Genomic DNA, 27,291 nt, shown 5'->3' with positions numbered 1-27,291 from the left:
TCTCTTTTAAAGAAGATTTTGTTGCCAGATGTAAGGATAGGAGCATGGTGACGATCCTGTCGAATGATGTAAGCATGGATCCTGTGTGTGAAGTGGAGTAGCATGGCAAAGGAGGGAAGAAGGAAGATACAGTGTTTGTTCCATTTGTCATTGACAAGAACAACAGTCGCATGGGTAGTATTGACAATAGTGACATGTTGACCCACATCTACAAGACCCCCTTTAAATCAGATGTACAGTACCTTGACATTTCCTTTTGACTGGATCAAAGTTACCAGAAATTCCTTGGGAACCCGAAATGATCCTACATCTATGCGGAGTCAATGTGCATTCATACTTTTCAGTGAGTACCATTAGGAGGCCACTTGTCCCCGTATGCCATGTCGAGGTTAGACACACAAAAAGTATGTTATGGGAAGAGCCACATTTCCGTAAGGTGTGCACAGATTGTAGGTTGGCGCTGTTCATTACAGACATCAGGAACTGTTTTGCAATGTTCCATAAGTTGAGAAAGCATTTGTAAATAATGTACAGGTTTTATATATTTATTTTACTGTATTTTTTCTATGTTTGTAATAAGATATTTTCCTATGTTCATAATCATATAACTAAAACAACTTAATTCAGCTTTGTATGCTAGGAAGAGGAAGTTTTAAGGCTGGTAGCCGGTATTAAGACACTAATTTCCCTCAATAATATACTTACAAAATTCCTATATACAATAATTAAAAGAGCACAAAGGAGGACAAACGAATTAATAAGTGAACTTTTAACTTTCGTTCTTTTAAACTACTTATTACTCAGAGGAATTCATATCAAGATGAATAGCCAGGATGGTTTTCAAGGAACATACGCTCTCGTGCCCTAGAATGGAAAATAACGTCCATCAATAAGTAGCTCAAATTCACAAAATCTCTAATCAAGTTGTGTTCTCAAAACTGTTATTTTGTCATCAATAAGAAGTGTGGGCTGAGAGGATTTGATAAAATGAATGGATATATAAAATGTAGGATCTTTCTGTAAGGATAAAAGGAAAGGATGGAATTTATAAAATGGGAGATGGAAGAATAGGAAAGGATATGAGGTTCTCATACAGACAACTTAATTCAATAAAAGAGACTTGGCTCTTCCAGACGGATGACATACTTGACTCATCTTACCTTGGTGCAGAATAAACTTTGAAGAAGGACCATATCCAGTTCCTTTGACCATCTACCACCAGATCATTCCGATGGGTGGGAACTTCTTGCAGAAAGTCCTACTGGTCATCGACCTTTTATCCACTTGGCTTTAAAGGTTTTTTAGAGACCGATCATGAATGACAGAGGCCAGGGAAAATAAAAAGGCCCTAGCTAGCAAGACAATTTTCTAGTGAATGACCTTATATGCATTTGATCAACCTCCAAGCAAAATTTCCACCCAAGCTAGGACCAAGGAATGCCTAACAATGGCTGCTAATAACTCAGCAGGTAGACCTATAGGCTCCCCAAACTCCTATCTTTAACTAAAAAGGCGGATGAGGTTACAGAACTACAAGAAACTAATGAGCTGTAGCGGGCCTCGAACACTGGTCTAGCAATCGTCAGGCAGGGACGTATCCAAGAGGCCACAACAACCCTAGCCTTGGTCTTCCTGGGTTAATTTCCAAAATTCTAAATGCCACTGGTGTACTGGAGAGGCGTCTGGAAATGAGAAACCTCCAGGAGAGTAAGTTAGTAAAGGAATGGTGAATAAGTGGAGAGAAATTTAGCAGGGTTCCTAATGCTTTTAGTATTCAAAAATTTTCTTACTAAGAGTCTTTTTCATAGCCAAAATGGCAAAATGTCTGTCCTAAATTGAAAGAGTTATAATTGAATTTGACTAGTAAATACACTGTGAATATTATATGAATTCATATTGAAAAATAACTAATAGACATTCATGAAAGATAAACAACAATAAAGAAAAACTTTAAATCACGAAGAACGTTGAAAATCATGAACAATGGTATCAAATATAACTGAAGTAAAGAGTTTATGAACGTCATATACATGTCATAATTCGGAAAGTAAGCATTGGTAAAAAACGTGAGGAAATAATCAATATGAAAGTTTTAATAGTTAAGTAAATAAAGAGTGGCATCAGCCTAAGAAAGTTGACTGTTACAGTCGGAAGTAACCCATTCGGGCTGAGCATTGTCTGCCTTACATCACCTTAAGCACCCATACGGGATACTTCATTCTATGCAATTATTGCACAAATCTTGCAAAACATGAAAAATACTCAAAATTTGAATATTTTTCCACTTGTTGGCATAAGGTAGAAAACGTTTTTAATTAGAAATTGCATATAAAACATAACATGGACTTTAAAGGGTTAACCATAGAAATCAAGATTTTCATAACTCAAACAGTCCATCAACGTCGTTTGTAAAACCTGTTACCAAACTTCGAATATTAACTATTTTTTATGACATCTAATCGTTGATGAATGAAAAGAAAGAGAAAGCATATTTGGTTGTACAAAAGAACAGAAGCACTAGCAAATAGATAAAAAAAAATTAAGTTAAAATTGGACCAAATGTATCATAAGATTTCCCCATGTGTTTCTCTCTGGGTACTAAGATTCACAATGCAGTGTTATATTACATTAAAAGACATCCTAATGACCAAGTATTAGGCAGCAGTTGATATCTTATTAACTGATTCTATCATAAGATTTCATTCGCTATGAATTATTACACTTACGTTCTTGAAGCGTTTATTGTTTTCAGAGGAGGAGAAAAAAAAATTTGTTTATAAGCATGAAATTTTATTCGAAAATAAGTTAGAGTAAAATGATTTCGTCGTTTCTGTTCGTTTCAAGACTTAATTGAATCTTGATGGGGCACCATAAGTTCCGGAAGGAGCTGAGATCTGCTTGGTCTGACGGGCGTCTTCTTGTGCAGCGAAAGCGATCTGGTCGAGGACGAACTGGGGGATTGGGTGGGGGAAGGCAGGGGCAACTGGCAGGAGATCGGACTGGGGCTGGAATCCGTTCTCGTCAGCAACGTATCTCACATTGACGGGAATGCCTTCAGGAGATGTGTATCTGGGTGAAGATTGAAGAGGTCATTTAATTAGAAGAATAAACATCAATTTTTGTCTCCTGATCCTTTTTGAGTCAATAAAAACTGTTCATCTGAACTCCAAAACTTTGGTGTTATTAGAGAGAAAAACCATGGCCAGGGTAGAATGACCATATATCAATGATACGTTTAATGAGAATGAGAAAATGTTGAACACAATATAACCTATAAAACTTACGAGAAAGAGCCAGAAGATACAACGGCTCCCTTAGGTCCGTCAGGAGAGCCAGAGTCCTGCATAACGATTCCGTTGGCGGTTTCGACGTTGACGCTGTACCTTCCGTAGTCATCCTGATCACGGTCGTCTCGGAGGATGGCAATCACTTTGTTGAGGCCTGAGCTTCCTCCTTGGGACTGAGGCCGTGGGGCGTCGTAGCTGTACTGAGGAGCGGCCAAGGCCACGGTCGCTAAGGCTGCGATGATGACCTGAATAAGACATTATCAATTAATCTAATATATGAAATAAAAGATAAAATTACCGATTTCTTTTAGTTTTGTTGGTCAAGAATAAATATTTTCCTTACTGAATTTTTCTTTTGTTGAGGCAATAAAAGAGAAATTTCATCAGTTTTTGTTGCTGTTAAGTGAAAATTACGGTTGTTCCTTAAATGCCAGAAAATATAAATAGCAGTAAAGCTGAGTTTGTATGTACACTCCGAAGACCTTGTTTGATTATATATTTTAGACTGAAAATGAAACACCGTCTAAGGTGAATCTGGCTGCTAAATTTAAGCACCTCAACAAGCAATGAATTATTGAAGCTTGTTAATACTTCTTTCAATATATACTTAATCTAAGAGAGGTTTCTGAAGACGTATTCTACTTACCACTTTCCAGTCAAATTTTCGAATTTTTTCATGTCTTCATTTCAAAGATATTTACCCAAGACTTAATTGCAATCTTAAAAAACTTGGCTGAATTTTTTTTTTTATCAAACATAATGAATGATACCTAAAATTTAACGAACGTCTTTATGATTAACTTACGAACTTCATGATGTGCTGTTGTGTGATGAACTGATACCGTTTGAATTGCTGGCGTCGGTATATATAGCGAAAGAAGTTCGTCATCAAGGCTACCGGTTATTAGACTAGTGTCTACTTTTTGCCGGTCTGCATTGCCCGGTATGAGAGATGTTCATAGAGGCGACCATGAAACGAATTCCATTCCAAAACACACTTACTTTTCCTTCATTAAACGAATTTCCACAAAAAAATATTTTGCTAAGTCTCTCTCTCTCTCTCTCTCTCTCTCTCTCTCTCTCTCTCTCTCTCTCTCTCTCGCTCTCTCTGTCATGAATTGAATCAGGAATAGCACAAGGAAAAACTTCTAATTAGATTACGAGCCAATTTATTCAATTCCATTACAAGTCATACCTATATAATTGATTGTCTTTTATCATAATTTTCATCGTTTAATTGAAATGAAATCTTCGTATAATATAGGTTTATTAGATATGAGCTGTTAGAAATAGATAAATGATTTTAAAAAATAAATTTCTAAATACTATACAATTTCTAACATATTTTACAAAAAGCATTGTATATATGATTATTGAATCTTCATTATGGGAACTGTTTAGATTTGTCTATACGTACTTCAAATATTAAGCTAAACAATGCCTTATTTCAATTTCTTATTTTCATTTGCGTAGTTTTTTATTTCTTCTTTTACTTCAAGACCTGATTATAATTTGCAATAATAAAAAAGAAAATTCCCTGTTGCTAAAAATATGTTCTAACAAAACAAACATGACAATAGCCTAAATTCCTGTTTGATCTTTAACCTCTTTCATCTCCAAGTGTGGTATTGAAAACGGCTCTTTTATTAGGTTATGGAAGTCAAATGTGAATTGTATCTCGTATATTTGAAAATTAAATTTAAGTTAAATCCCCATATGAATTCTAACATTGAATTATAACTTTAGCTTTAACATTGGTCTCGCTGACTTGGTGTTTTTAATAGTTATGCATGGAAAGTAGAACGTCTATCTCATAATGTTAAAATGTTATGAACAATGTTAAATCTGTTTCTCTTTGACCTTTAAGTATAATTTGACCCTAATCTTGATCATACTGTAATATATATATATATATATATATATATATATATATATATATATATATATATATATATATATATGTGTGTGTGTGTATACATATACACATATAAATATATATATATAAGTATATATATATATATATATATATATATATATATATATATATATATATATGTATGTGTGTGTGTGTGGTTGAGTGTATGTGTATATATATATATATATATATATATATATATATATATATATATATATATATATATATATTGTTTATATACATATATATTGGTTTTCTCACCTGTTATGCTAAAAATTTAATTCATACCTGACCTTCGACACCTTAGGGGAGTATTGTTGAAAGAAATCAAGTCTGTCTTTTATAATTCAGAAATTTTGTCCAACTCTAAATTCACGTTTGACATCGGACGTACAAAAAGGTCAGTCACTCTCTTGTATCTCTTAAAATGAAATTCATTTTTGCTTGTAATGAAACTCATATTCTACAATAAAACCGCAGCAAAAATTGCCTCCAATGTGTGTATGATAATTATTCTTGTTGAAAGCAGATCATATTCCGGCCCGTTCCTAGAATGAGATGACCAGACCGTCAACTCCTCTATAAACTAAAAAACAAAAAAAAAAAAAAACATGTTTATATGAAAGGAAATAGTTGGTGCGTCATTATGTCAGTGATGTAGGTCATTGTGCATGTTCCGAGCGATCCAATTTGGCTGTTTTCCAAGGACCCTTTACACCAGTTCTTTTCTTCACATAAATTCCGGTCATTTTTGTTTTCCAAATGTAATTGTTTCAACTATTTGCTTTCGTCATTGGCATCTGATGATAAAACATCAAGGTTTCAAAACAAGAGGTACAAAAGAGGGCGAAACTTTTCAAAGGAAAATTATAACTTCTTAGGTATAGACTTTTATAATCATATAAGAGATAATATAAGCAACAACCAATTAAATGCATCATTATTAATACAGTAAACGTAATGAATTGTTCTATGGAGGAATTTTTACGATTTTCAAACGAAACCGAACTTGAAACATTCTACTTTTATGAGTCACTGTAATGCAGCCATGAACTTGGGTCAAGAGACAAATCATTTCTTTTTGACTTAATACCAGACATGACTTGTATTTCATTGATCTTGAAAAGAGACATTAACCTCGTTTTAGATTTTTCATCATTATATATTGGAGAAAACAATGAAGATTTGACCTGCATTAAACCTTGTTAAACATTCACAGGATCTCTTGATTATTTTTCTCTTTGATAATGCAATCTAGGTAACCATTACCAGATGGATCTAAAATAGAGACTATTTGAATTTCTTCTCTTAGTTGGGGAGACAGATTATGACCTGAAACTCAATAAGAGGTTTGTCATGTGTTACTCAATCAGACAATTTTCCTTTTTTTTTTCTTTTCTTTTCGTTTCCTTTTTTTCAGTCATCATTGTACATTATCATAAAAATATCTTAGAGTTAGACTCTAGATATCATCTCTACTTATCGATATATGTTAAAGTTATGTAATAGGGTCGCAAACTGCCTTATATTTTAGTAATTTTGTCTAAGAAATACAAAACATCGAGTTTATTCTGAAGTACATAAATGCTATTTTTTTCTGAACCAGTTAGTATCATAAAAGTGAATACAATCAAATAATAGTGATAATGATAATCATAATAACCATAGTTATAATATTTATCCCTGATTTATTTCTAAAACTATTATAATTAATATTATTATTAAAATCGTATGGAAACCAGGCATAATGAACTGGCCTCCCATGATGTAAACATTTGAAAAGCTAGAGAAAAATGAAAATTATATAATTCGCAAATGTCTCTATCAAATTATCTGTTTATCGACCAATGCATGTACCTGCATTTAAAGTACATGTGTTTATATATATATATATATATATATATATATATATATATATATATATATATATATATATATATATATATATATGGTAGTTTTGGACGAACCTCAGTGATTGTTAATGAAATTCCATACTTAGGACAGATAGTGAGTGTGTCCTTAGGACACGACACTGAAATTAAAGGAAGGATGAAAATGGGATAGTCCTTCTAGTTTGAACTTATGCCTAAAATACTTGCAGCCTTCTAAAGCCTTAGATTCTTACAGCATATTTTAGTTACAACTCAAAGAGCTCTGGAAAGAATAATGATGGCAGTAAAACTAAGAGACCGAAAGAAGAGCAACATGGATTCGAGAGTAATTTATATAAAAGATATTCTAACATGTATGAAAAAGAAATGGACATGGGCAGAACCTATAATTGTATGGATATCTAATATTATGTTGAACAAAACTTTGATCGGTTCTTGTCTCTATTCTCCTTACTATCAGGACAAATTGTAGCATCGCAGCCCAGCAACACGACACATTGTGTCACACCTGTATCCCCAACCTCTGGCTCCTTAGTGCATACACTTACAATTTCTAACAAGCCTGTGCTCCATCATCCACCTCTCCTATAAAATGCAACTTATTAAGTGTTTCGTCAATGGAGACTGTTTTAAGAACCATGCAGGATGTCTTGGACTTGATAGATAACATCAAACTTCCCTGCTGATCCACCTGAGGAAGTGCATTTTCGTGTACGTCCACCACCTTCTTACGCGTGCACTGGGCATCCCTCCCAAGACATCACTTTCCACTAGAGAGGTGTATGATACACTACAAAAGCACTTTTGCATTCTCAAAAAGGAAGCTTTACTACACAGGAAGTTGTTGTGCTGCCGACATGCTGTCGGAGAATGGTTTGTAGATTATTATTTACGCCTGAAGGATCTCGCTGTTGAAGTGCACTTAGGCACCGGCAACTTCACCTCATGCACTTAATGGCCGTAGAAAATGGTAAATTTGATGTGCATGAGGGTCAAAGAATTAATACAACGCCTTATTCTGATCCAACCCTCATCCACCCTCGCACGGTTCGTGACATGCCTCTCCTACAAATATACATGTGCGACTGTGTCAGCTATTGCCTCCCCTTCTCCAGCTAGGTCAACTCGGTATCTTCATACAAGAGGAACCAGCTCAGATTATACAGAAGAGGACTTCTTACTGATCTACTAACCAATACGGCTCATGTAAGCATAATTCCAAAATATGCCCAGCCATGGGTACATCCTGCAATAACTGCAGACACAAGGGCAGTTGGGCCAGCTCTCAGAAATGCCCCACGAAGAATGCTCATTGCTATACCTGCCAGAAACATGGACATTTTGAGAAAATGCTCAGGCCTACCAGAAAAGTCTGATTGGATATACAGTCTACTAACAAGTCAAATACCAGCTGCCCTATCGTTGGTGACAACTTGGGTAGTGAGTTACCCACACCAGTCAATCTCTCATCATTGGGGATTACATCATCACATTCCTTACTCCTGATACAAGAGCAGCGATCACAGTTATTGCCACCATACATTTAGACAAAATTTTTTTGCAGCAGATGGATTCCACATGACACCAGCTGTACGATATGTCCAAGCAATACTTTGTCTTGGCACTAGAGTTGCTCAGCAACCATATATGTTATTTGGGATACCCAGACTGCCCTCCTTTCCGTGAACATTGCTGAGCCATTCCCATAATGTCACTGGACTTCCAGAACTCCATTCTCAAGGTAAGACATGTCAACAGATGCGCTCAAGTTTCCTGCCTCCTCTACAAGTTCACCCGCAGTTATTAATGATTATTTTCTTTGTTATTCCGGCAACATCCTCATATGAAAGAAGGATCAAGAAACCCAGCTTCTAAAGAAAATGGCTGACCATAGTTTGAGGGTTCACTGGAAACCTGGCACTCTGCTGTTTGCTGTACACATGCCCCGACCCATACTGCTCGTGCTTAGTGATCAAGCGAAAGAAGAACTTGACTCCTTACTGCAACAAGAAATCATCACTCCAGCAGGCGACAAACCCTCCAAATGGTGTCATTCCATGCATTTGGTACCAAAGAAAAAATTGTGTGCATCACTGTGGATCATAAGCAACTTAATTCTCAAGTATCCCACCCTACATACCCGTCACCAACGCCCCATAATGCTCTCCACAACATCTCTCCTACTGTGAAGTACCTCACCACAGCAGACGCCTTTCCTGGCTATGGGCAAATGAAGTTGGTAGTAGTGGAAAACCACCTGACCATGTTTATAATTCCAAAACAATAATTCGAGCACTGTCATTGCCTGATGGGATTTTCGGCGACAGGTTATGCATACTGCCTCCATGGAAATATGGCCCTAATAGGTATCCCCAAATGACTGAAATTTATAGATGATATCTTTGTTTTCGACGAGGGCCTTCCTAATAACCTACAACACATGCACCATATGCTTACCAAGTGCTGTCAATACAGCATTAACCTCAACAAAGAAAAAATCACTGTAGCTGACCCTGAAGTTAACTTTTGCGGTAATGTCTTATTATCCGATGGTATTGCAGTAGACTCCGACAAGGTATGACATATGTGTGACTTCCCTACACCGTGCAATGTTACAGATCTCAGGCCATGTATTTGTGTCGTCAATCAACTCACTAACTTCACTCCAAATATCGCTGCAGCAGCACAGTCCTTATACCCACTTATGAGAGCCAAACATTCATTTGGAGACTTGTCAATGAATAAGCCTTTAAAAATTTCAAAGCCACTCTGACTTCACCACAGGTCCTACCACCCATCAACCCTGTCTCGCCAGTGGTTCTGCAAACATACAACTTATGCCTTTATGGTCTGGGATATGCCCTACCTGAATATAACGCCCAAGACCACATGGTCCTTGACCCTTGTGGCTCTCATTTCTTCTCAGATACAAAAACTTGTTGCACCATAGAGCTGGAGTTACTTGCAATCACTAGAACTAGGGCTAAATGCTGCCTATACTTGCCTGGATTTCAACATTTCACCTTAACGACTAACTAATGTCCCTTGATATCGATTCTCAACCACTAAACTCTGGATGTTATTGAGAATCTATTCTTACTACACCTCAAGATGAAAGTGTCATTCCTGCATCCCTCTTTAGACGCACCTTAGATCGACTCCACAATAGCCACCGAAGGATTAAAACTACTTAACGTCGTGCAAGGCAGACATTATTCTAGTCTGGCATTAATGCAGATGTAAAGAGTAAAGTAGAGAGCTGTGATACATGCCAACACCTTCTTCCTAGTCAGCAATAAGAACCTTTACCTTTACCTTCCTTGTTATCATTGATAGACCTTAAGGCTGGCCTGTGGTTTTTCCCTGTGGATGGGACATAACCACAAGCACAGTTAAAAGAATGTTCTCTGTCTTCTTCCGTAAGGTTGATAACCCATTCCTCTTACAAACTGATGGTGGTCCCCCATTTTCCATCCAAGACTTCGAGGAATTCTCTGACCACTGGGGGTTTTATCAAATTATCACTTCTCTGCAATACCCTCATTAGAATAGACTGGCAGAAACTGCAGTGAAAGCTGTCAAACACCTTATCATCAAACCACCCAATACCGGATCATAGATGGTTAAGCCTTCAATATTGGACTGCTGGAGCTTTAGAACACCCTGACCCCTACTAGACACTCCCTTGCGCAGATTCCGTATGGCCTTTCTCTACGTCCTAACGTTCCTGCCCACCCCTGGTCATTCACAGATGAGTGGCAAACCAAGATTGAAGATTATAGCCATCGTACTGCTGCTCATACCGTCCTAGCTCTGAGCCTTTGCAATTCAAATACCCGCCCTTTACCCATGCCCATAATCGGCCAATGAGTCAGGATATAGGATGCCAAGACTCTTTGATGGGACAAGGTTAGCATCCCAATGGGGCAAGGAAGGTCAAGAAAGTATGAAGTGCGCCGTCCTAGTGGTCGTATATGGTTTTGAGATTGAAGACATTTACCCTTAGTAGCTAATGTAAATAATGACGCCAGTTCTAAATTCCCTGTGTCCCTTTGCTGTGGCCAGGAAAGAGAGCCATCATTTCAACCGTCCAATACCCCTCTTCAATATCCTCGACTAGCTCATATGCTACCAGATTAAAATGGGAGACATGTGTATAGATATCTAAATTTGGTTGTACAGAACTTTCATTGCGTACAATTTATATGCAATGATGTAAATTTATATTGTCATTGTTTAGTTCCAGAATGATTTTTATCTTTTCCCATTGCACGTACTTTAAGAACAAAATTCCATTATGCATTGTGGCAACAGTGTAGTTATATTTGTCTTCACTTCTTTTGTTTCTGTTATATGCCTAGTCAGTCATTGTTAAGTGGTCACTGTAGTGACAAGCATGAATCTCTTTCCTCCTGTTTTCACGTTGTTATCCGGCTACTTTTATTATAGAAGATTTTAGAGAACCTTACAGTTGAATTTATCACCCTTGGTTCCATTTCTTACATGGATGTATGTGGTTGTATTACACAATAATGAGGATGTCTGACATCAAACTACTCTCAACCTCTTAAAGGGGTATTGTCAGGTGCCCATGAACCCAGAAGACATCCATAAGACCACATCACCACCCCATTCGGTACATACACATTCAGTTACTCATGTTTTGCTCTTTGTAATGTTGGGACCACTTTTGAATGCCTCATGGAGAACATCTTTTGGGACCTTCCCTTTTACGTATGTTTCGGGACCACAAGTAACAGAATGGGTCCCTAGATATTGCAAAAGAAGCAAGGGAAGGAAGAGAAAACGAGGCATTGACTGTAAGTCATTTTTCAGAAGATATGCAGATTTTAGACAATAGATGGACACTCAGTCTTCTTTGTAACAAATATTAATTAAGAAAGCTTTCGATGCGCTATGGAACAAGAGGAAACTGCTAATGCCGTTAAGCAGGAAGATGTGCATTGCTACAAGTAAATCATTCGGTATTTGTTTTTTTTGCTGGTGGCTTGTAAATCTGGCAACATAGAATAAATTTTCTCACATATGGCTCGGAAAAAATTAGAGGAACAGCAGTTGATAAGGCATTATTTGTGTTGCACCAGGGCGCTTCTAGAAGGTCCCCTTCAGGTCTTTTGTCTTGCCCTTGAGGGAATCATAGATGAGAGCAATAGAAGCTGTGATGGCTGGCAGGAACCGGCAATAATAGTTTACCAAACTCAAGAATTCTTCCTTTGCTCTGACTGTCGAGAGTGTGGGGAAGTACTGAACAGCTGCTACCCTATCAGGGAGGGGTTGGAAGCCTTCAAGAGTGATGTGATAGCTTAGGAACGATACTTTGTTGGCGTCAAAGGTACACTTGTCGTACCAAACTACCAGGCTGTTCTGTTTAGGCAGGCGAGCACAATGAGTAGGTTATGGAGATGTTCGTCTTTAAAGGAAGCAAACTCAAGTTTGTCGTCCCCGTAACATGTGTAAAAGTTGAGGCCCAATAAGATATGCCCCCCATGAGGCATTGAAAAGTGGTTCCAGCATTACAAAGAACAAAACAAGAGTAATTGAATGTGTATGTACCGAAGGGGCTGCTGATGGTGATCTTGTGGATGTCTTCTGGGTTCATGGGCACTTGACATTATCCCATCGAGAGGGAGAGAGTAGAGAATGCTTTTACTTCATGCAAGTAGGTGGTAATGGTGGCAATGTTTGGAAGGGGATAGTGACCCGGCTCTGTCTGCATTTCAGCGTTCAGATGCCTGTAATTCCCATAAGGGTTCAGGGAGCCATCCATCTTCAGAACGATATGAAAGGGCAATGGCCATGTGCTTGAAGCCTTTTGACAAAGGCTCATTTCTCCCATTTCGGAGAACATTTGTTTAGTTGCTGCTTAACGATCCGTGTTTTCAGAGGAGGACAAAAAATTGTCTTCATAGGCATAGAATTTTATTCGAAAATAAGTTAGAGTAAAATGATTTCGTCGTTCCCTTTCGTTTCAAGACTTAATTGAATCTTGATGGGGCACCATAAGTTCCGGAAGGAGCAGAGATCTGCTTGGTCTGACGGGCGTCTTCTTGTGCAGCGAAGGCGATTTGGTCGAGGACGAACTGGGGGATGGGGTGGGGGAAAGCAGGGGCAACTGGCAGGAGGTCGGACTGGGGCTGGAATCCGTTCTCGTCAGCAACGTATCTCACATTGACGGGAATGCCTTCAGGAGATGTGTATCTGGGTGAAGATTGAAGAGGTCATTTAATTAGAAGAATAAACATCAATTTTTGTCTCCTGATCCTCTTTGAGTCAATAAAAACTGTTCATCTGAACTTCAAAACTTTGGTGTTATTAGAGAGAAAAACCATGGCCAGGGTCCAGGGTAGAATGACCATATATCAATGATACGTTTAATGAGAATGAGAAAATGTTGAACACAATATAACCTATAAAACTTACGAGAAAGAGCCAGAAGATACAACGGCTCCCTTAGGTCCGTCAGGAGAGCCAGAGTCCTGCATAACGATTCCGTTGGCGGTTTCGACGTTGACGCTGTACCTTCCGTAGTCATCCTGATCACGGTCGTCTCGGAGGATGGCAATCACTTTGTTGAGGCCTGAGCTTCCTCCTTGGGACTGAGGCCGTGGGGCGTCGTAGCTGTACTGAGGAGCGGCCAAGGCCACGGTCGCTAAGGCTGCGATGATGACCTGAAAAAGACAATAATCATTTAATCTAATATAAGAAATAACGATTTATTTTTACCAATTTTTCCATTTGTTGAAAAAAAAATGAAGATTTTCCTTACAGAGTTTTTCTTTTGTTGAGGCAATGAAAGAGAAATTCCATCAGTTTTTGTTGCCATTAAGTGAAAATTACTGTGGTTCCTTAAATGCCAGAAAGTATAAATAGTAGCAAAGCTGAGCTTATATGTACACTCCTATGACCTTGCTTCTTTATATATATATATATATATATATATATATATATATATATATATATATATATATACATATATATATATATATATATATATATATATATATATATATATATATATATATATATATATATTGCACGGAAAATTAAATACCTGCTAAAAAGAATCTCGCTACTGGATATAAACACCTCCAAAAGTAATAAATTATTGAAAATTATTGTTAATACTTCTTTCAATATATACTAAATTTTGAATATGTTTCTGAAGAAATATTCAACACATGACTTTCCAGTGAACTTTCGAACTTTTTGTCTTCATTTTAAATGTATTGAACTAAGACTTAATTGTAATCTTAAAAACTTGGCTGAATTGTTTTTATTATAGATAATGAATATTACCTAAAAGCTAACGAACATCTTTTTGGTTAACTTACGAACTTCATGATGTGCTGTTGTATGATGAACTGATACCGTTTGAATTGCTGGCGTCGGTATATATAGCGAAAGAAGTTCGTCATCAAGGCTACCGGTTATTAGACTAGTGTCTACTTTTTGCCGGTCTGCATTGCCCGGTATGAGAGATGTTCACAGAGGCGACCATGAAACGAATTCCATTCCAAAACACACTTACTTTTCCTTCATTAAACGAATTTCCACAAAAAAATATTTTGCTAAGTCTCTCTCTCTCTCTCTCTCTCTCTCTCTCTCTCTCTCTCTCTCTCTCTCTCTCGCTCTCTCTGTCATGAATTGAATCAGGAATAGCACAAGGAAAAACTTCTAATTAGATTACGAGCCAATTTATTCAATTCCATTACAAGTCATACCTATATAATTGATTGTCTTTTATCATAATTTTCATCGTTTAATTGAAATGAAATCTTCGTATAATATAGGTTTATTAGATATGAGCTGTTAGAAATAGATAAATGATTTTAAAAAATAAATTTCTAAATACTATACAATTTCTAACACATATTTTACAAAAAGCATTGTATATATGATTATTGAATCTTCATTATGGGAACTGTTTAGATTTGTCTATACGTACTTCAAATATTAAGCTAAACAATGCCTTATTTCAATTTCTTATTTTCATTTGCGTAGTTTTTTATTTCTTCTTTTACTTCAAGACCTGATTATAATTTGCAATAATAAAGAAAATTCCCTGTTGCTAAAAATATGTTCTAACAAAACAAACATGACAATAGCCTAAATTCCTGTTTGATCTTTAACCTCTTTCATCTCCAAGTGTGGTATTGAAAACGGCTCTTTTATTAGGTTATGGAAGTCAAATGTGAATTGTATCTCGTATATTTGAAAATTAAGATTTAAGTTAAATCCCCATATGAATTCTAACATTGAATTATAACTTTAGCTTTAACATTGATCTCGCTGACTTGGTGTTTTTAATAGTTATGCATGGAAAGTAGAACGTCTATCTCATAATGTTAAAATGTTATGAACAATGTTAAATCTGTTTCTCTTTGACCTTTAAGTATAATTTGACCCTAATCTTGATCATACTGTAATATATATATATATATATATATATATATATATATATATATATGTGTGTGTGTGTGTATACATATACACATATAAATATATATATAAGTATATATATATATATATATATATATATATGTATGTGTGTGTGTGTGGTTGAGTGTATGTGTATATATATATATATATATATATATATATATATATATATATATATATATGTGTGTATATATATATATTGTATATATACATATATATTGGTTTTCTCACCTGTTATGCTAAAAATTTAATTCATACCTGACCTTCGACACCTTAGGGGAGTATTGTTGAAAGAAATCAAGTCTGTCTTTTATAATTCAGAAATTTTGTCCAACTCTAAATTCACGTTTGACATCGGACGTACAAAAAGGTCAGTCACTCTCTTGTATCTCTTAAAATGAAATTCATTTTTGCTTGTAATGAAACTCATATTCTACAATAAAACCGCAGCAAAAATTGCCTCCAATGTGTGTATGATAATTATTCTTGTTGAAAGCAGATCATATTCCGGCCCGTTCCTAGAATGAGATGACCAGACCGTCAACTCCTCTATAAACTAAAAAACCAAAAAAAAAAAACATGTTTATATGAAAGGAAATAGTTGGTGCGTCATTATGTCAGTGATGTAGGTCATTGTGCATGTTCCGAGCGATCCAATTTGGCTGTTTTCCAAGGACCCTTTACACCAGTTCTTTTCTTCACATAAATTCCGGTCATTTTTGTTTTCCAAATGTAATTGTTTCAACTATTTGCTTTCGTCATTGGCATCTGATGATAAAACATCAAGGTTTCAAAACAAGAGGTACAAAAGAGGGCGAAACTTTTCAAAGGAAAATTATAACTTCTTAGGTATAGACTTTTATAATCATATAAGAGATAATATAAGCAACAACCAATTAAATGCATCATTATTAATACAGTAAACGTAATGAATTGTTCTATGGAGGAATTTTTACGATTTTCAAACGAAACCGAACTTGAAACATTCTACTTTTATGAGTCACTGTAATGCAGCCATGAACTTGGGTCAAGAGACAAATCATTTCTTTTTGACTTAATACCAGACATGACTTGTATTTCATTGATCTTGAAAAGAGACATTAACCTCGTTTTAGATTTTTCATCATTATATATTGGAGAAAACAATGAAGATTTGACCTGCATTAAACCTTGTTAAACATTCACAGGATCTCTTGATTATTTTTCTCTTTGATAATGCAATCTAGGTAACCATTACCAGATGGATCTAAAATAGAGACTATTTGAATTTCTTCTCTTAGTTGGGGAGACAGATTATGACCTGAAACTCAATAAGAGGTTTGTCATGTGTTACTCAATTAGACAATTTTCCTTTTTTTTTTCTTTTCTTTTCGTTTCCTTTTTTTCAGTCATCATTGTACATTATCATAAAAATATCTTAGAGTTAGACTCTAGATATCATCTCTACTTATCGATATATGTTAAGTTATGTAATAGGGTCGCAAACTGCTTTATATTTTAGTAATTTTGTCTAAGAAATACAAAACATCGAGTTTATTCTGAAGTACATAAATGCTATTTTTTTCTGAACCAGTTAGTATCATAAAAGTGAATACAATCAAATAATAGTGATAATGATAATCATAATAACCATAGTTATAATATTTATCCCTGATTTATTTCTAAAACTATTATAATCAATATTATTATTAAAATCGTATGGAAACCAGGCATAATGAACTGGCCTCCCATGATGTAAACATCTGAAAAGCTAGGGAAAAATGAAAATTATATAATTCGCAAATGTCTCTATCAAATTATCTAGTTATCGACCAATGCATCTGCCTGCATTTAAAGTACATGTGTTTATATATATATATATATATATATATATATATATATATATATATATATATATATATATATATATATATATATATATATATATATGGTCGTTTTGGACGAACCTCAGCGATTGTTAATGAAATTCCATACTTAGGACAGTTGGTGAGTGTGTCCTTAGGACACGACACTGAAATTAAAGGAAGGATGAACATGGGATAGTCCTTCTAGTTTTAACTTATGGCTAAAATACTTGCAGCCTTACTAAAGCCTTAGATTCTTACAGCATAGTCTAGTTACAACTCAAAGAGCTCTGGAAAGAATAATGATGGCAATAAAACTAAGAGACCGAAAGAAGAGCAACTTGGATACGAGAGTAATTTATATAAAAGATATTCTAACATGTATGAAAAAGAAATGGACATGGGCAGAACCTATAATTGTATGGATATCTAATATTATGTTGAACAGTACTTTCATCGGTTCTTGTCTCTATTCTCCTTACTATCAGGACAAATTGTAGCATCGCAGCCCAGCAACATGACACATTGTGTCACACCTGTATCCCCAACCCCTGGCTCCTTAGTGCATACACTTACAATTTCTAACAAGCCTGTGCTCCATCATCCACCTCTCCTATAAGATGCGACTTATTAAGTGTTTCGTCAATGGAGACTGTTTTCAGAACTATGCAGGATCACTTGGACTTGATATATAACATCAAACTTCCCTGCTGATCCACCTGAGGACGTGCATTTTCCTGTACGTCCACCACCTTCTTACGCGTGCAATGGGCATCCCTCCCAAGATATCACTTTCCAATAGATAGGTGTATGATACACTACAAAAGCACTTTTGCATTCTCAAAAAGGAAGCTTTACTACACAGGAAGTTGTTGTGCTGCCGACATGCTGTCGGAGAATGGTTTGTAGATTATTATTTACGCCTGAAGGATCTCGCTGATGAAGTGCACTTAAGCACTAGCAACTTCACCTCTTGCACTTAATGGCCGTAGCAAATGGTAAATTTGATGTGCATGAGGGTCAAAGAATTAATACAATGCCTTAATCTGATCCAACCCTCATCCACCCTCGCACTGTTCGTGACATGCCTCCCCTACAAATATACACGTGCGACTGTGTCAGCTATTGCCTCCCCTTCTCCAGCTAGGTCAACTCGGTATCTTCATACAAGAGGAACCAGCTCAGATTATACAGAAGAGGACTTCTTATTGATCTACTAACCAATACGGCTCATGCAAGCATAATTCCAAAATATGCCCAGCCATGGGTACATCCTGCAATAACTGCAGACACAAGGGCAGTTGGGCCAGCTCTCAGAAATGCCCCACGATGAATGCTCATTGCTATACCTGCCAGAAACATGGATATTTTGAGAAGATGCTCAGGCCTTCCAGAAAAGTCTGATTGGATATACAGTCTACTAACAAGTCAAATACCAGCTGCCCTATCGTTGGTGACAACTTGGGTAGTGAGTTACCCACACCAGTCACTGTCTCATCATTTGGGATTACATCATCACATTCCCTACTCCTGATACAAGAGCAGCGATCACAGTGATTGCCACCATACATTTAGACAAAGTTTTTTTGCACCAGATGGATTCCACATGACACTAGCTGTACGATATGTCCAAGCAATACTTTGTCTTGGCACTAGAGTTGCTCAGCAACCATATATGTTATTTGGGATACCCAGACTGCCCTCCTTTCTGTGAACATTGCTGAGCCATCACCATAGTGTCACTGGACTTCCAGAACCCCATTCTCAAGGTAACACATGTCAACAGATGCGCTCAGTTTCCTGCCTCCTCTACAAGTTCACCAGCAGCTATTAATGATTATTTTCTTTGTTATTCCGGCAACATCCTCATATGAAAGAAGGATCAAGAAACCCAGCTTCTAAAGAAAATGGCTGACCATAGTTTAAGGGTTCACTGGAAACCTGGCACTATGCTGTTTGCTGTACACATGCCCCGACCCATACTGCTCGTGCTTAGTGATCAAGTGAAAGAAGAACTTAACTCCTTACTGCAAATAGAAATCATCACACCAGCAGGCGACAAACCCTTCAAATAGTGTCATTCCATGCATTTGGTACCAAAGAAAAGATTTTGTGCATCACTCTGGATCATAAGCAACTTAATTCTCAATTATCCCACCCTACATACCCGTCAACAATGCCCCATAATGCTCTCCACCACATCTCTCCTACTGTGAAGTACCTCACCACAGCAGACGCCTTTCCTGGCTATGGGCGTGGAAAACCACCTGACCATGTTTATAATTCCAAAACAATAATTTGAGCACTGTCATTGCCTGATTTGATTTTCGGCGACAGGTTATGCATACTGCTTCCATGGAAATATGGCCCTAATAGGTATCCCCAAATAACTGAAATTTATAGATGATATCTTTCTTTTCGAGGAGGGCCTTCCTAATAACCTACAACACATGCACCTTATGGTTACCAAGTGCTGTCAATACAGCATTAACCTCAACAAAGAAAAAATCACTGTAGGTGACCCTGATGTTAACTTTTGCGGTAATGTCTTATCATCCGATGGTATTGCAGTAGACCCCGACAAGGTATGACCTATGCGTGACTTCCCTACACCGTGCAATGTTACAGATCTCAGGCCATGTATTTGTGTCGTCAATCAACTCAATAACTTCACTCCAAATATCGCTGCAGCAGCACAGTCCTTATACCGTCTTATGAGAGCCAAACATTCATTTGGAGACTTGTTAATGAATAATCCTTTAAAAATTTCAAAGCCACTCTGACTTCACCACAGGTCCTACCACCCATCAACCCTGTCTCGCCAGTGGTTCTGCAAACATACAACTTATGCCTTTATGGTCTGGGATATGCCCTACCTGAATATAACGCCCAAGACCACATGATCCTTGACCCTTGTAGCTCTCATTTCTTCTCGGATACAAAAACTCGTTACTCCACCATAGAGCTGGAGTTACTTGCAGTCACTAGAACTAGGGCTAAATGCTGCCTATACTTGCCTGGATTTCAACATTTCACCTTAACGAATAACTAATGTCCCTTGATATCGATTCTCAACCACTAAACTCTGGATGTTATTGAGAATCCATTCTTACTACATCTCAAGATGAAAGTGTCATTCCTGCATCCCTCTTTGTACGCACCTTAGATCAACTCCACAATAGCCACCGAAGGATTAAAACTACTTAACGTCTTGCAAGGCAGACATTTTTCTAATCTGGCATTAATGCAGATGTAAAGAGTAAAGTAGAGAGCTGTGATACATGCCAACACTTTCTTCCTAGTCAGCAATAAGAACCTTTACCTTTACCTTCCTTGTTATCAATGATAGACCATAAGGCTGGCCTGTGGTTTTTCCCTGTGGATGGGACATAACCACAAGCACAGTTAAAAGAATGTTCTCTGTCTTCTTCCGTAAGGTTGATAACCCATTCCTCTTACAAACTGATGGCGGGCCCCCATTTTCCATCCAAAATTCAAGGAATTCTTTGACCACTGGGGGGTTTATCAAATTATCACTTCTCTGCAATACCCTCATTCGAATAGACAGGCAGAAGCTGCAGTGAAAGCTGTCAAACACCTTATCATCAAACCAACCAATACCGGATCATATATGGTTAAGCCTTCAATATTGGACTGCTGGAGCTTTAGAACACCCTGACCCCTGCTAGACACTCCATTGCGCAGATTCCGTATGGCCTTTTTCTCCGTCCTAACGTTCCTGCCCACCCCTGGTCATTCACAGATGAGTGGCAAACCAAGATTGAAAATTATAACCATCGTACTGCTGCTCATACCGTCCTGGCTCTGAGCCTTTGCAATTCAAATGCCCGCCCTTTACCCAAGCCCATAATCGGCCAATGAGTCAGGATATAGGATGCCAAGACTCTTTGATGGGACAAGGTTAGCATCCCAATGGAGCACGGAAGGTCAAGAAAGTACGAAGTGCGCCGTCCTAGTGGTCGTATATGGTTTTGAGATTGAAGACATTTACCCCTAGTAGCTAATGTAAATAATGACGCCAGTCCTAAATTCCCTGCGTCCCTTTGCTGTGGCCAGGAAAGAGAGCCATCATTTCAACCCTCCAATACCCCTCTTCAATCTCCTCGACTAGCTCATATGCTACTAGATTAAAATGGGAGACATGTGTATAGATATCTAAATTTGGTTGTACAGAACTTTCATTGCGTACAATTTATATGCAATGATGTAAATTTAAATTGTCATTGTTTAGTTCCAGAATGATTTTTATCTTTTCCCATTGCACCTACTTTAAGACCAAAATTACATTATGCATTGTGGCAACAGTGTAGTTATATTTGTCTTCACTTCTTTTGTTTCTGTTATATGCCTAGTCAGTCATTGTTAAGTGGTCACTGTAGTGACAAGCATGAATCTCTTTCCTCCTGTTTTCACGTTGTTATCCGGCTACTTTTATTATAGAAGATTTTAGAGAACCTTACAGTTGAATTTATCACCCTTGGTTCCATTTCTTACATGGATGTATGTGGTTGTATTACACACAATAATGAGGATGTCTGACATCAAACTACTCTCAACCTCTTAAAGGGGTATTGTCAGGTGCCCATTAACCCAGAAGACATTGATAAGACCACATCACCACCCCGTTTGGTACATACACATTCAGTTACTCATGTTTTGCTCTTTGTAATGTTGGGACCACTTTTGAATGCCTCATGGAGAACATCTTATGGGACCCTCCCTTTTACTTATGTTACGGGGACCACAAGTAACAGAATGGGTCCCTATATATTGCAAAAGAAGCAAGGGAAGGAAGAGAAAACGAGGCATTGACTGTAAGTCATCTTGCAGAAGATATGCAGATTTTAGACAATCGATGGACACCCAGTCTTCTTTGTAACAAATATTAATTAAGAAAGCTCTCGATGCGCTATGGAACAAGAGGAAACTGCTAATGCCGTTAAGCAGGAAGATGTGCATTGCTACAAGTAAATCATTCGGTATTTGTTGCTTTCCTTGGGGCTTGTAAATCTGGCAACATAGAATAAATTTTCTCACATGTGGCTCGGAAAAAAGAGGAACAGCAGTTGATAAGGCATTATTTGTGTTGCACCAGGGCGCTTCCAGAAGGTCCCCTTCAGGTCTTTTGTCTTGCCTTTGAGGGAATCATAGATGGGAGCAATAGAAGCTGTGATGGCTGGCAGGAACCGGCAATAATAGTTAACCAAACTTAAGAATTCTTCCATTGCTATGACTGTTGAGAGTGTGGGGAAGTTCTGAACAGCTGCTACCCTATCAGGGAGGGGTTGGAAGCCTTCAAGAGTGATGTGGTAGCTTAGGAACGATACTTTGTTGGCGTCAAAGGTACACTTGTCGTACCAAACTACCAGGCTATTTTGTTTAGGCAGGCGAGCACAATGTGTAGGTTATGGAGATGTTCATCTTTAAAGGAAGAGAACTCAAGTTTGTCATCCCGTAACATATGTAAAAGTGGAGGCCCAATAAGATATGCCCCCATGAGGCATTGCAAAGTGGTCCCAGCATTACAAAGAACAAAACAAGAGTAATTGAATATGTATGTACCGAAGGGGCTGCTGATGGTGATCTTGTGGATGTCTTCTGGGTTCATGGGCACTTGACATTATCCATCGAGAGGGAGAGAATAGAGAATGCCTTTACTTCATGCAAGTAGGTGGTAATGGTGGCAATGTTTGGAAGGGGATAGTGACCCGGCTCTGTCTGCATTTCAGCGTTCAGATGCCTGTAATTCCCATAAGGGTGCAGGGAGCCATCCATCTTCAGAACGATATGAAAGGGCAATGGCCATGTGCTTGAAGCCTTTTGACAAAGGTTCATTTCTCCCATTTCGGAGAACATTTGTTTAGCTGCTGCTGAACAATCCGTGGTCAGCTTTGCGGTTGCTCTCATGCTTCACAAAACACAACGATGTTATCTGCAAATCTTAAGTTGCTAAGGTATTCCCCATTAATATTAGTTCCCGCATTTTTCCAATGTAATTTTTAAAAAAAAATTCTTCAATCATAATCTTTGTGTTCGTGTGTCTTCAGGGAAATATTAAGTATTGCTTGCCTTTAACCTGTAGCGGACAGCTTTCCTCGCAAATTGAACCTACTTCATGCCCTCTGATGATAATGTCAATGCACTTGCTTCTGCCCTAACCAACAACTTTTACAGACTCTTACTGACGCCTGTCAGCTGCAGTTCTGTTACTACCAGTTCAGATTTGATGCTGATGCAAAGATATACAGAAACGGGTATCAGTGTCCAAATAACTTGTATGTAGGGTATCGCCTGTAGCAGTGTCCTACCTATCACTACTCTTTTCTTTATACATGATGCAGATATAATTGTGCATTTTTGGTTAAAACTGATGCTTGCCTTTCCCTTTCTACCAGTGACTCACCAGATCCTGACTTTGCTATTCTAAGTCTTCTGACATCTTTCCAGTATCTGCCAACAGATCTGAGAAACCCACTGACGGGTATGAGACACTCATTTGGGATCGCTGAATATCTTTGTAAAACTTGTTACCAAATTTCACATGTTAACTATTCTTATGGTCTAATTGTGGATGAATGAAAAGAAGGAGAGAACATAATTGGTGATGCAAAAGAACAGAAGTACTAGTGAATAGATAAAATAAAATAGAAATTGAAACAGGACCACAAGTATTATTAGATTTCTCCATGTTTTTCTCTCTGGGTCCTGAAATTCACAATGGAGTTTTTTATTACATTAAAGGCACATCCCAATGAACTGCTTTTATGCAGTAGTTGATATCTTATTACACGATTTTATCATGAGATTCCATTCGCTATGAACTATTAGACTTTTACATTCTTGGAGCATTTATTGTTTTCAGAGGAGGACAAAAAATTGTCTTCATAGGCATAGAATTTTATTCGAAAATAAGTTAGAGTAAAATGATTTCGTCGTTCCCTTTCGTTTCAAGACTTAATTGAATCTTGATGGGGCACCATAAGTTCCGGAAGGAGCAGAGATCTGCTTGGTCTGACGGGCGTCTTCTTGTGCAGCGAAAGCGATCTGGTCGAGGACGAACTGGGGGATTGGGTGGGGGAAAGCAGGGGCAACTGGCAGGAGGTCGGACTGGGGCTGGAATCCGTTCTCGTCAGCCACGTATCTCACATTGACGGGAATGCCTTCAGGAGATGTGTATCTGGATGAAGATTGAAGAGGTCATTTAATTAGAAGAATAAACATCAATTTTTCTCTCCTGATCCTTTTTGAGTCAATAAAAACTGTTCATCTGAACTCCAAAACTTGGGTGTTATTGGAGACAAAAACCATGTCCAGGGTAGAATGACCATATATCCATGATATGTTTAATGAGAATGAGAAACTGTTGAACACAATATAACTTATAAAACTTACGAGAAAGAGCCAGAAGATACAACGGCTCCCTTAGGTCCGTCAGGAGAGCCAGAGTCCTGCATAACGATTCCGTTGGCGGTTTCGACGTTGACGCTGTACCTTCCGTAGTCATCCTGATCACGGTCGTCTCGGAGGATGGCAATCACTTTGTTGAGGCCTGAGCTTCCTCCTTGGGACTGAGGCCGTGGGGCGTCGTAGCTGTACTGAGGAGCGGCCAAGGCCACGGTCGCTAAGGCTGCGATGATGACCTGAAAAAGACAATAATCATTTAATCTAATATATGAAATAAAAGATAAAATTACCGATTTCTTTCAGTTTTGTTGGTCAAGAATAAATATTTTCCTTACCGAATTTTTCTTTTGTTGAGGCAATGAAAGAGAAATTTCATCAGTTTTTGTTGCTGTTAAGTGAAAATTACTGTGGTTCCTTAATTGCCAGAAAGTATAAATAGCAGTAAAGCTGAGTTCGTATGTACACTCCGAAGACCTTGTTTTATTATATATTTTAGACGGAAAATTGAACACCGTCTAAGGTGAATCTTGCTGCTAAATTTAAGCACCTCAACAAGCAATGAATTATTGAAGCTTGTTAATACTTCTTTCAATATATACTTAATCTAAGAGAGGTTTCTGAAGACCTATTTTACTTACCACTTTCCAGTCAAACTTTCGAATTTTTTCATGTCTTCATTTCAAAGATATTTACCTAAGACTTAATTGCAATCTTAAAAACTTGGGTGAATTTTTTTTTTTTATTAAATATAATAATAATACCTAAAAGCTAACGGACGTCTCTATGGTTAACTTACGAACTTCATGATGTGATGTTGTATGATGAACTGATACCGTTTGAATTGCTGGCGTCGGTATTTATAGCGAAAGAAGTTCGTCATCAAGGCTACCGGTTATTAGACTAGTGTCTACTTTTTGCCGGTCTGCATTGCCCGGTATGAGAGATGTTCATAGAGGCGACCATGAAACGAATTCCATCCCAAAACCCGGTTACTTTTCCTTCAATCAAGAAATTTTCCCCCCAAAAAACTTTAACAGAATCTCTCTCTCTCTCTCTCTCTCTCTCTCTCTCTCTCTCTCTCTCTCTCTCTCTCTCTCTCTCTCTCTCTCGAATTAAAATCAAGAATAGCAAAAGGAAAAACTTTTACTTCGCTCTTCTATGAAGCTGTAGATATGCATTGTTTTATGGAAAACTTACTTGACTAATAAGATAATGAGCCAATTTATTCAATTGAATCTTACGTCATACTTATAAAATTAATTACGTTTTTCCGTAAATTTCATCATTTAATAGAATCTTTTTTTTTTTTTTCTTGTAAATTATGGAGGTGTAAATTCAAGATATGACCTGTTTGAAATAAAGTAAGGATTTTTTTCAAAACTATAGTTTATAGAATAATCCTGTAGAGTTTTCATTACAAAAAGCAAGAGAAACTTCAGGATGACATCGGTATTCAGGTGTTATTCAAGTTGAAGGAAACGGGAAATGGGCACTGGACTGTATTGGATAATTAATAGACTCATTTGATGCACATTCTCTTATTGTCCTCACATGGAATATGACTCATCAGAGAGAGAGAGAGAGAGAGAGAGAGAGAGAGAGAGAGAGAGAGAGAGAGAGAGAGAGAGAGAGAGAGAGAGAGAGTATGTGTGTGTTTGGAAAATATTAAAAAAAATTCATATATACCGTATCCTGCTACAATTTATAATACTTTCAACATTTGAGTCTTCATTCTTAATTAAAGTATACAGTATACAGCATACTCTACTACATTATCAATTAGTGTAAGAGCCTTCAGAAATGACAGTTCATTAGCCTCTATCTACGAAACTGGTAGATTTAGCAAAGTTTCCATTTAAATTTCTTCCATTTACACTGATAAGTGTTTTGAATATAAACATTAGACATCATTGCATTTCTTTGCCAATTAGGTTTGAGCTTCGATTGTTATTTCCAAAATATGACCCATATTCAATTATTTATTAGGATTTTATTCTCGAATAATAATTAAAGACTGCACTGAAATGCACTATGATACCTTCGTAAATACTAATATAATGGACAGGAAGTGTCAAGGGACCCAAATCCTTAAACAGCTTTGGTTGAAGAATGTTGAAGTTTGTTGGTTATCATCAGGCACAAGTTAAGTTTCACATTCCGAAGTGTGTTCAGTGACTATATTTGTTTTAGTCAAAGCCAGAAGTTGTAGGATTTTTTTTTTTTTCAATATTCAATACCTACAATTTTTCTTATCATAAGATTTGCAGTTTTATGGAATGAACCTTTGAAAGTTGGGCCTGATATATTATTTTGACCATGACTCTGGCCCGAGTATATTAGGCTGTGTGTTAGGTTATGATGGGTGAAGTCCTTATGTCCTAGGTGGGGTGAGTTTGAGTTACTACTGATATTTACAGTGTCGTAGGTTATGATGGGTGAAGTCCTTACGTCCTAGGTGGGGTGAGTGT

General features: G+C 37.3%; 3 protein-coding genes across 3 annotated transcripts; all 3 read right to left on the bottom strand.

Annotated features, from left to right (window-relative positions):
- Nucleotides 1-2,822: 2,822 nt before the first annotated feature.
- Nucleotides 2,823-4,143, bottom strand: LOC137620297 (cuticle protein AMP1A-like). Its single transcript, XM_068350530.1, has 3 exons — nucleotides 4,093-4,143; nucleotides 3,285-3,532; nucleotides 2,823-3,069 (listed from the first exon to the last, which is right to left on the bottom strand). The coding sequence occupies exons 1-3, from the start codon at nucleotides 4,099-4,101 to the stop codon at nucleotides 2,847-2,849; spliced, it is 480 nt and encodes a 159-aa protein (XP_068206631.1). The 5' UTR covers nucleotides 4,102-4,143; the 3' UTR covers nucleotides 2,823-2,846.
- Nucleotides 4,144-13,021: 8,878 nt separating this feature from the next.
- On the bottom strand, nucleotides 13,022-14,471 carry LOC137620296 (cuticle protein AMP1A-like). The gene is made up of 3 exons (XM_068350529.1): nucleotides 14,447-14,471; nucleotides 13,536-13,783; nucleotides 13,022-13,313 (listed from the first exon to the last, which is right to left on the bottom strand). Exons 1-3 carry the CDS (start codon nucleotides 14,453-14,455, stop codon nucleotides 13,091-13,093), a joined length of 480 nt encoding a protein of 159 aa, XP_068206630.1. The 5' UTR covers nucleotides 14,456-14,471; the 3' UTR covers nucleotides 13,022-13,090.
- A 9,833-nt stretch (nucleotides 14,472-24,304) lies between these two features.
- LOC137620295 (cuticle protein AMP1A-like) lies at nucleotides 24,305-25,644 on the bottom strand. The gene is made up of 3 exons (XM_068350528.1): nucleotides 25,620-25,644; nucleotides 24,812-25,059; nucleotides 24,305-24,596 (listed from the first exon to the last, which is right to left on the bottom strand). The coding sequence occupies exons 1-3, from the start codon at nucleotides 25,626-25,628 to the stop codon at nucleotides 24,374-24,376; spliced, it is 480 nt and encodes a 159-aa protein (XP_068206629.1). The 5' UTR covers nucleotides 25,629-25,644; the 3' UTR covers nucleotides 24,305-24,373.
- Between the last annotated feature and the right edge of the window lie 1,647 nt (nucleotides 25,645-27,291).

This window comes from Palaemon carinicauda, chromosome 26 (assembly GCF_036898095.1).
Source record: "Palaemon carinicauda isolate YSFRI2023 chromosome 26, ASM3689809v2, whole genome shotgun sequence".
Classification (NCBI taxonomy): Eukaryota; Metazoa; Arthropoda; class Malacostraca; order Decapoda; family Palaemonidae; genus Palaemon; species Palaemon carinicauda.
The sequence above is the reverse complement of the archived record's forward strand: the minus strand, read 5'-3'. Positions and strand labels throughout refer to the sequence as shown.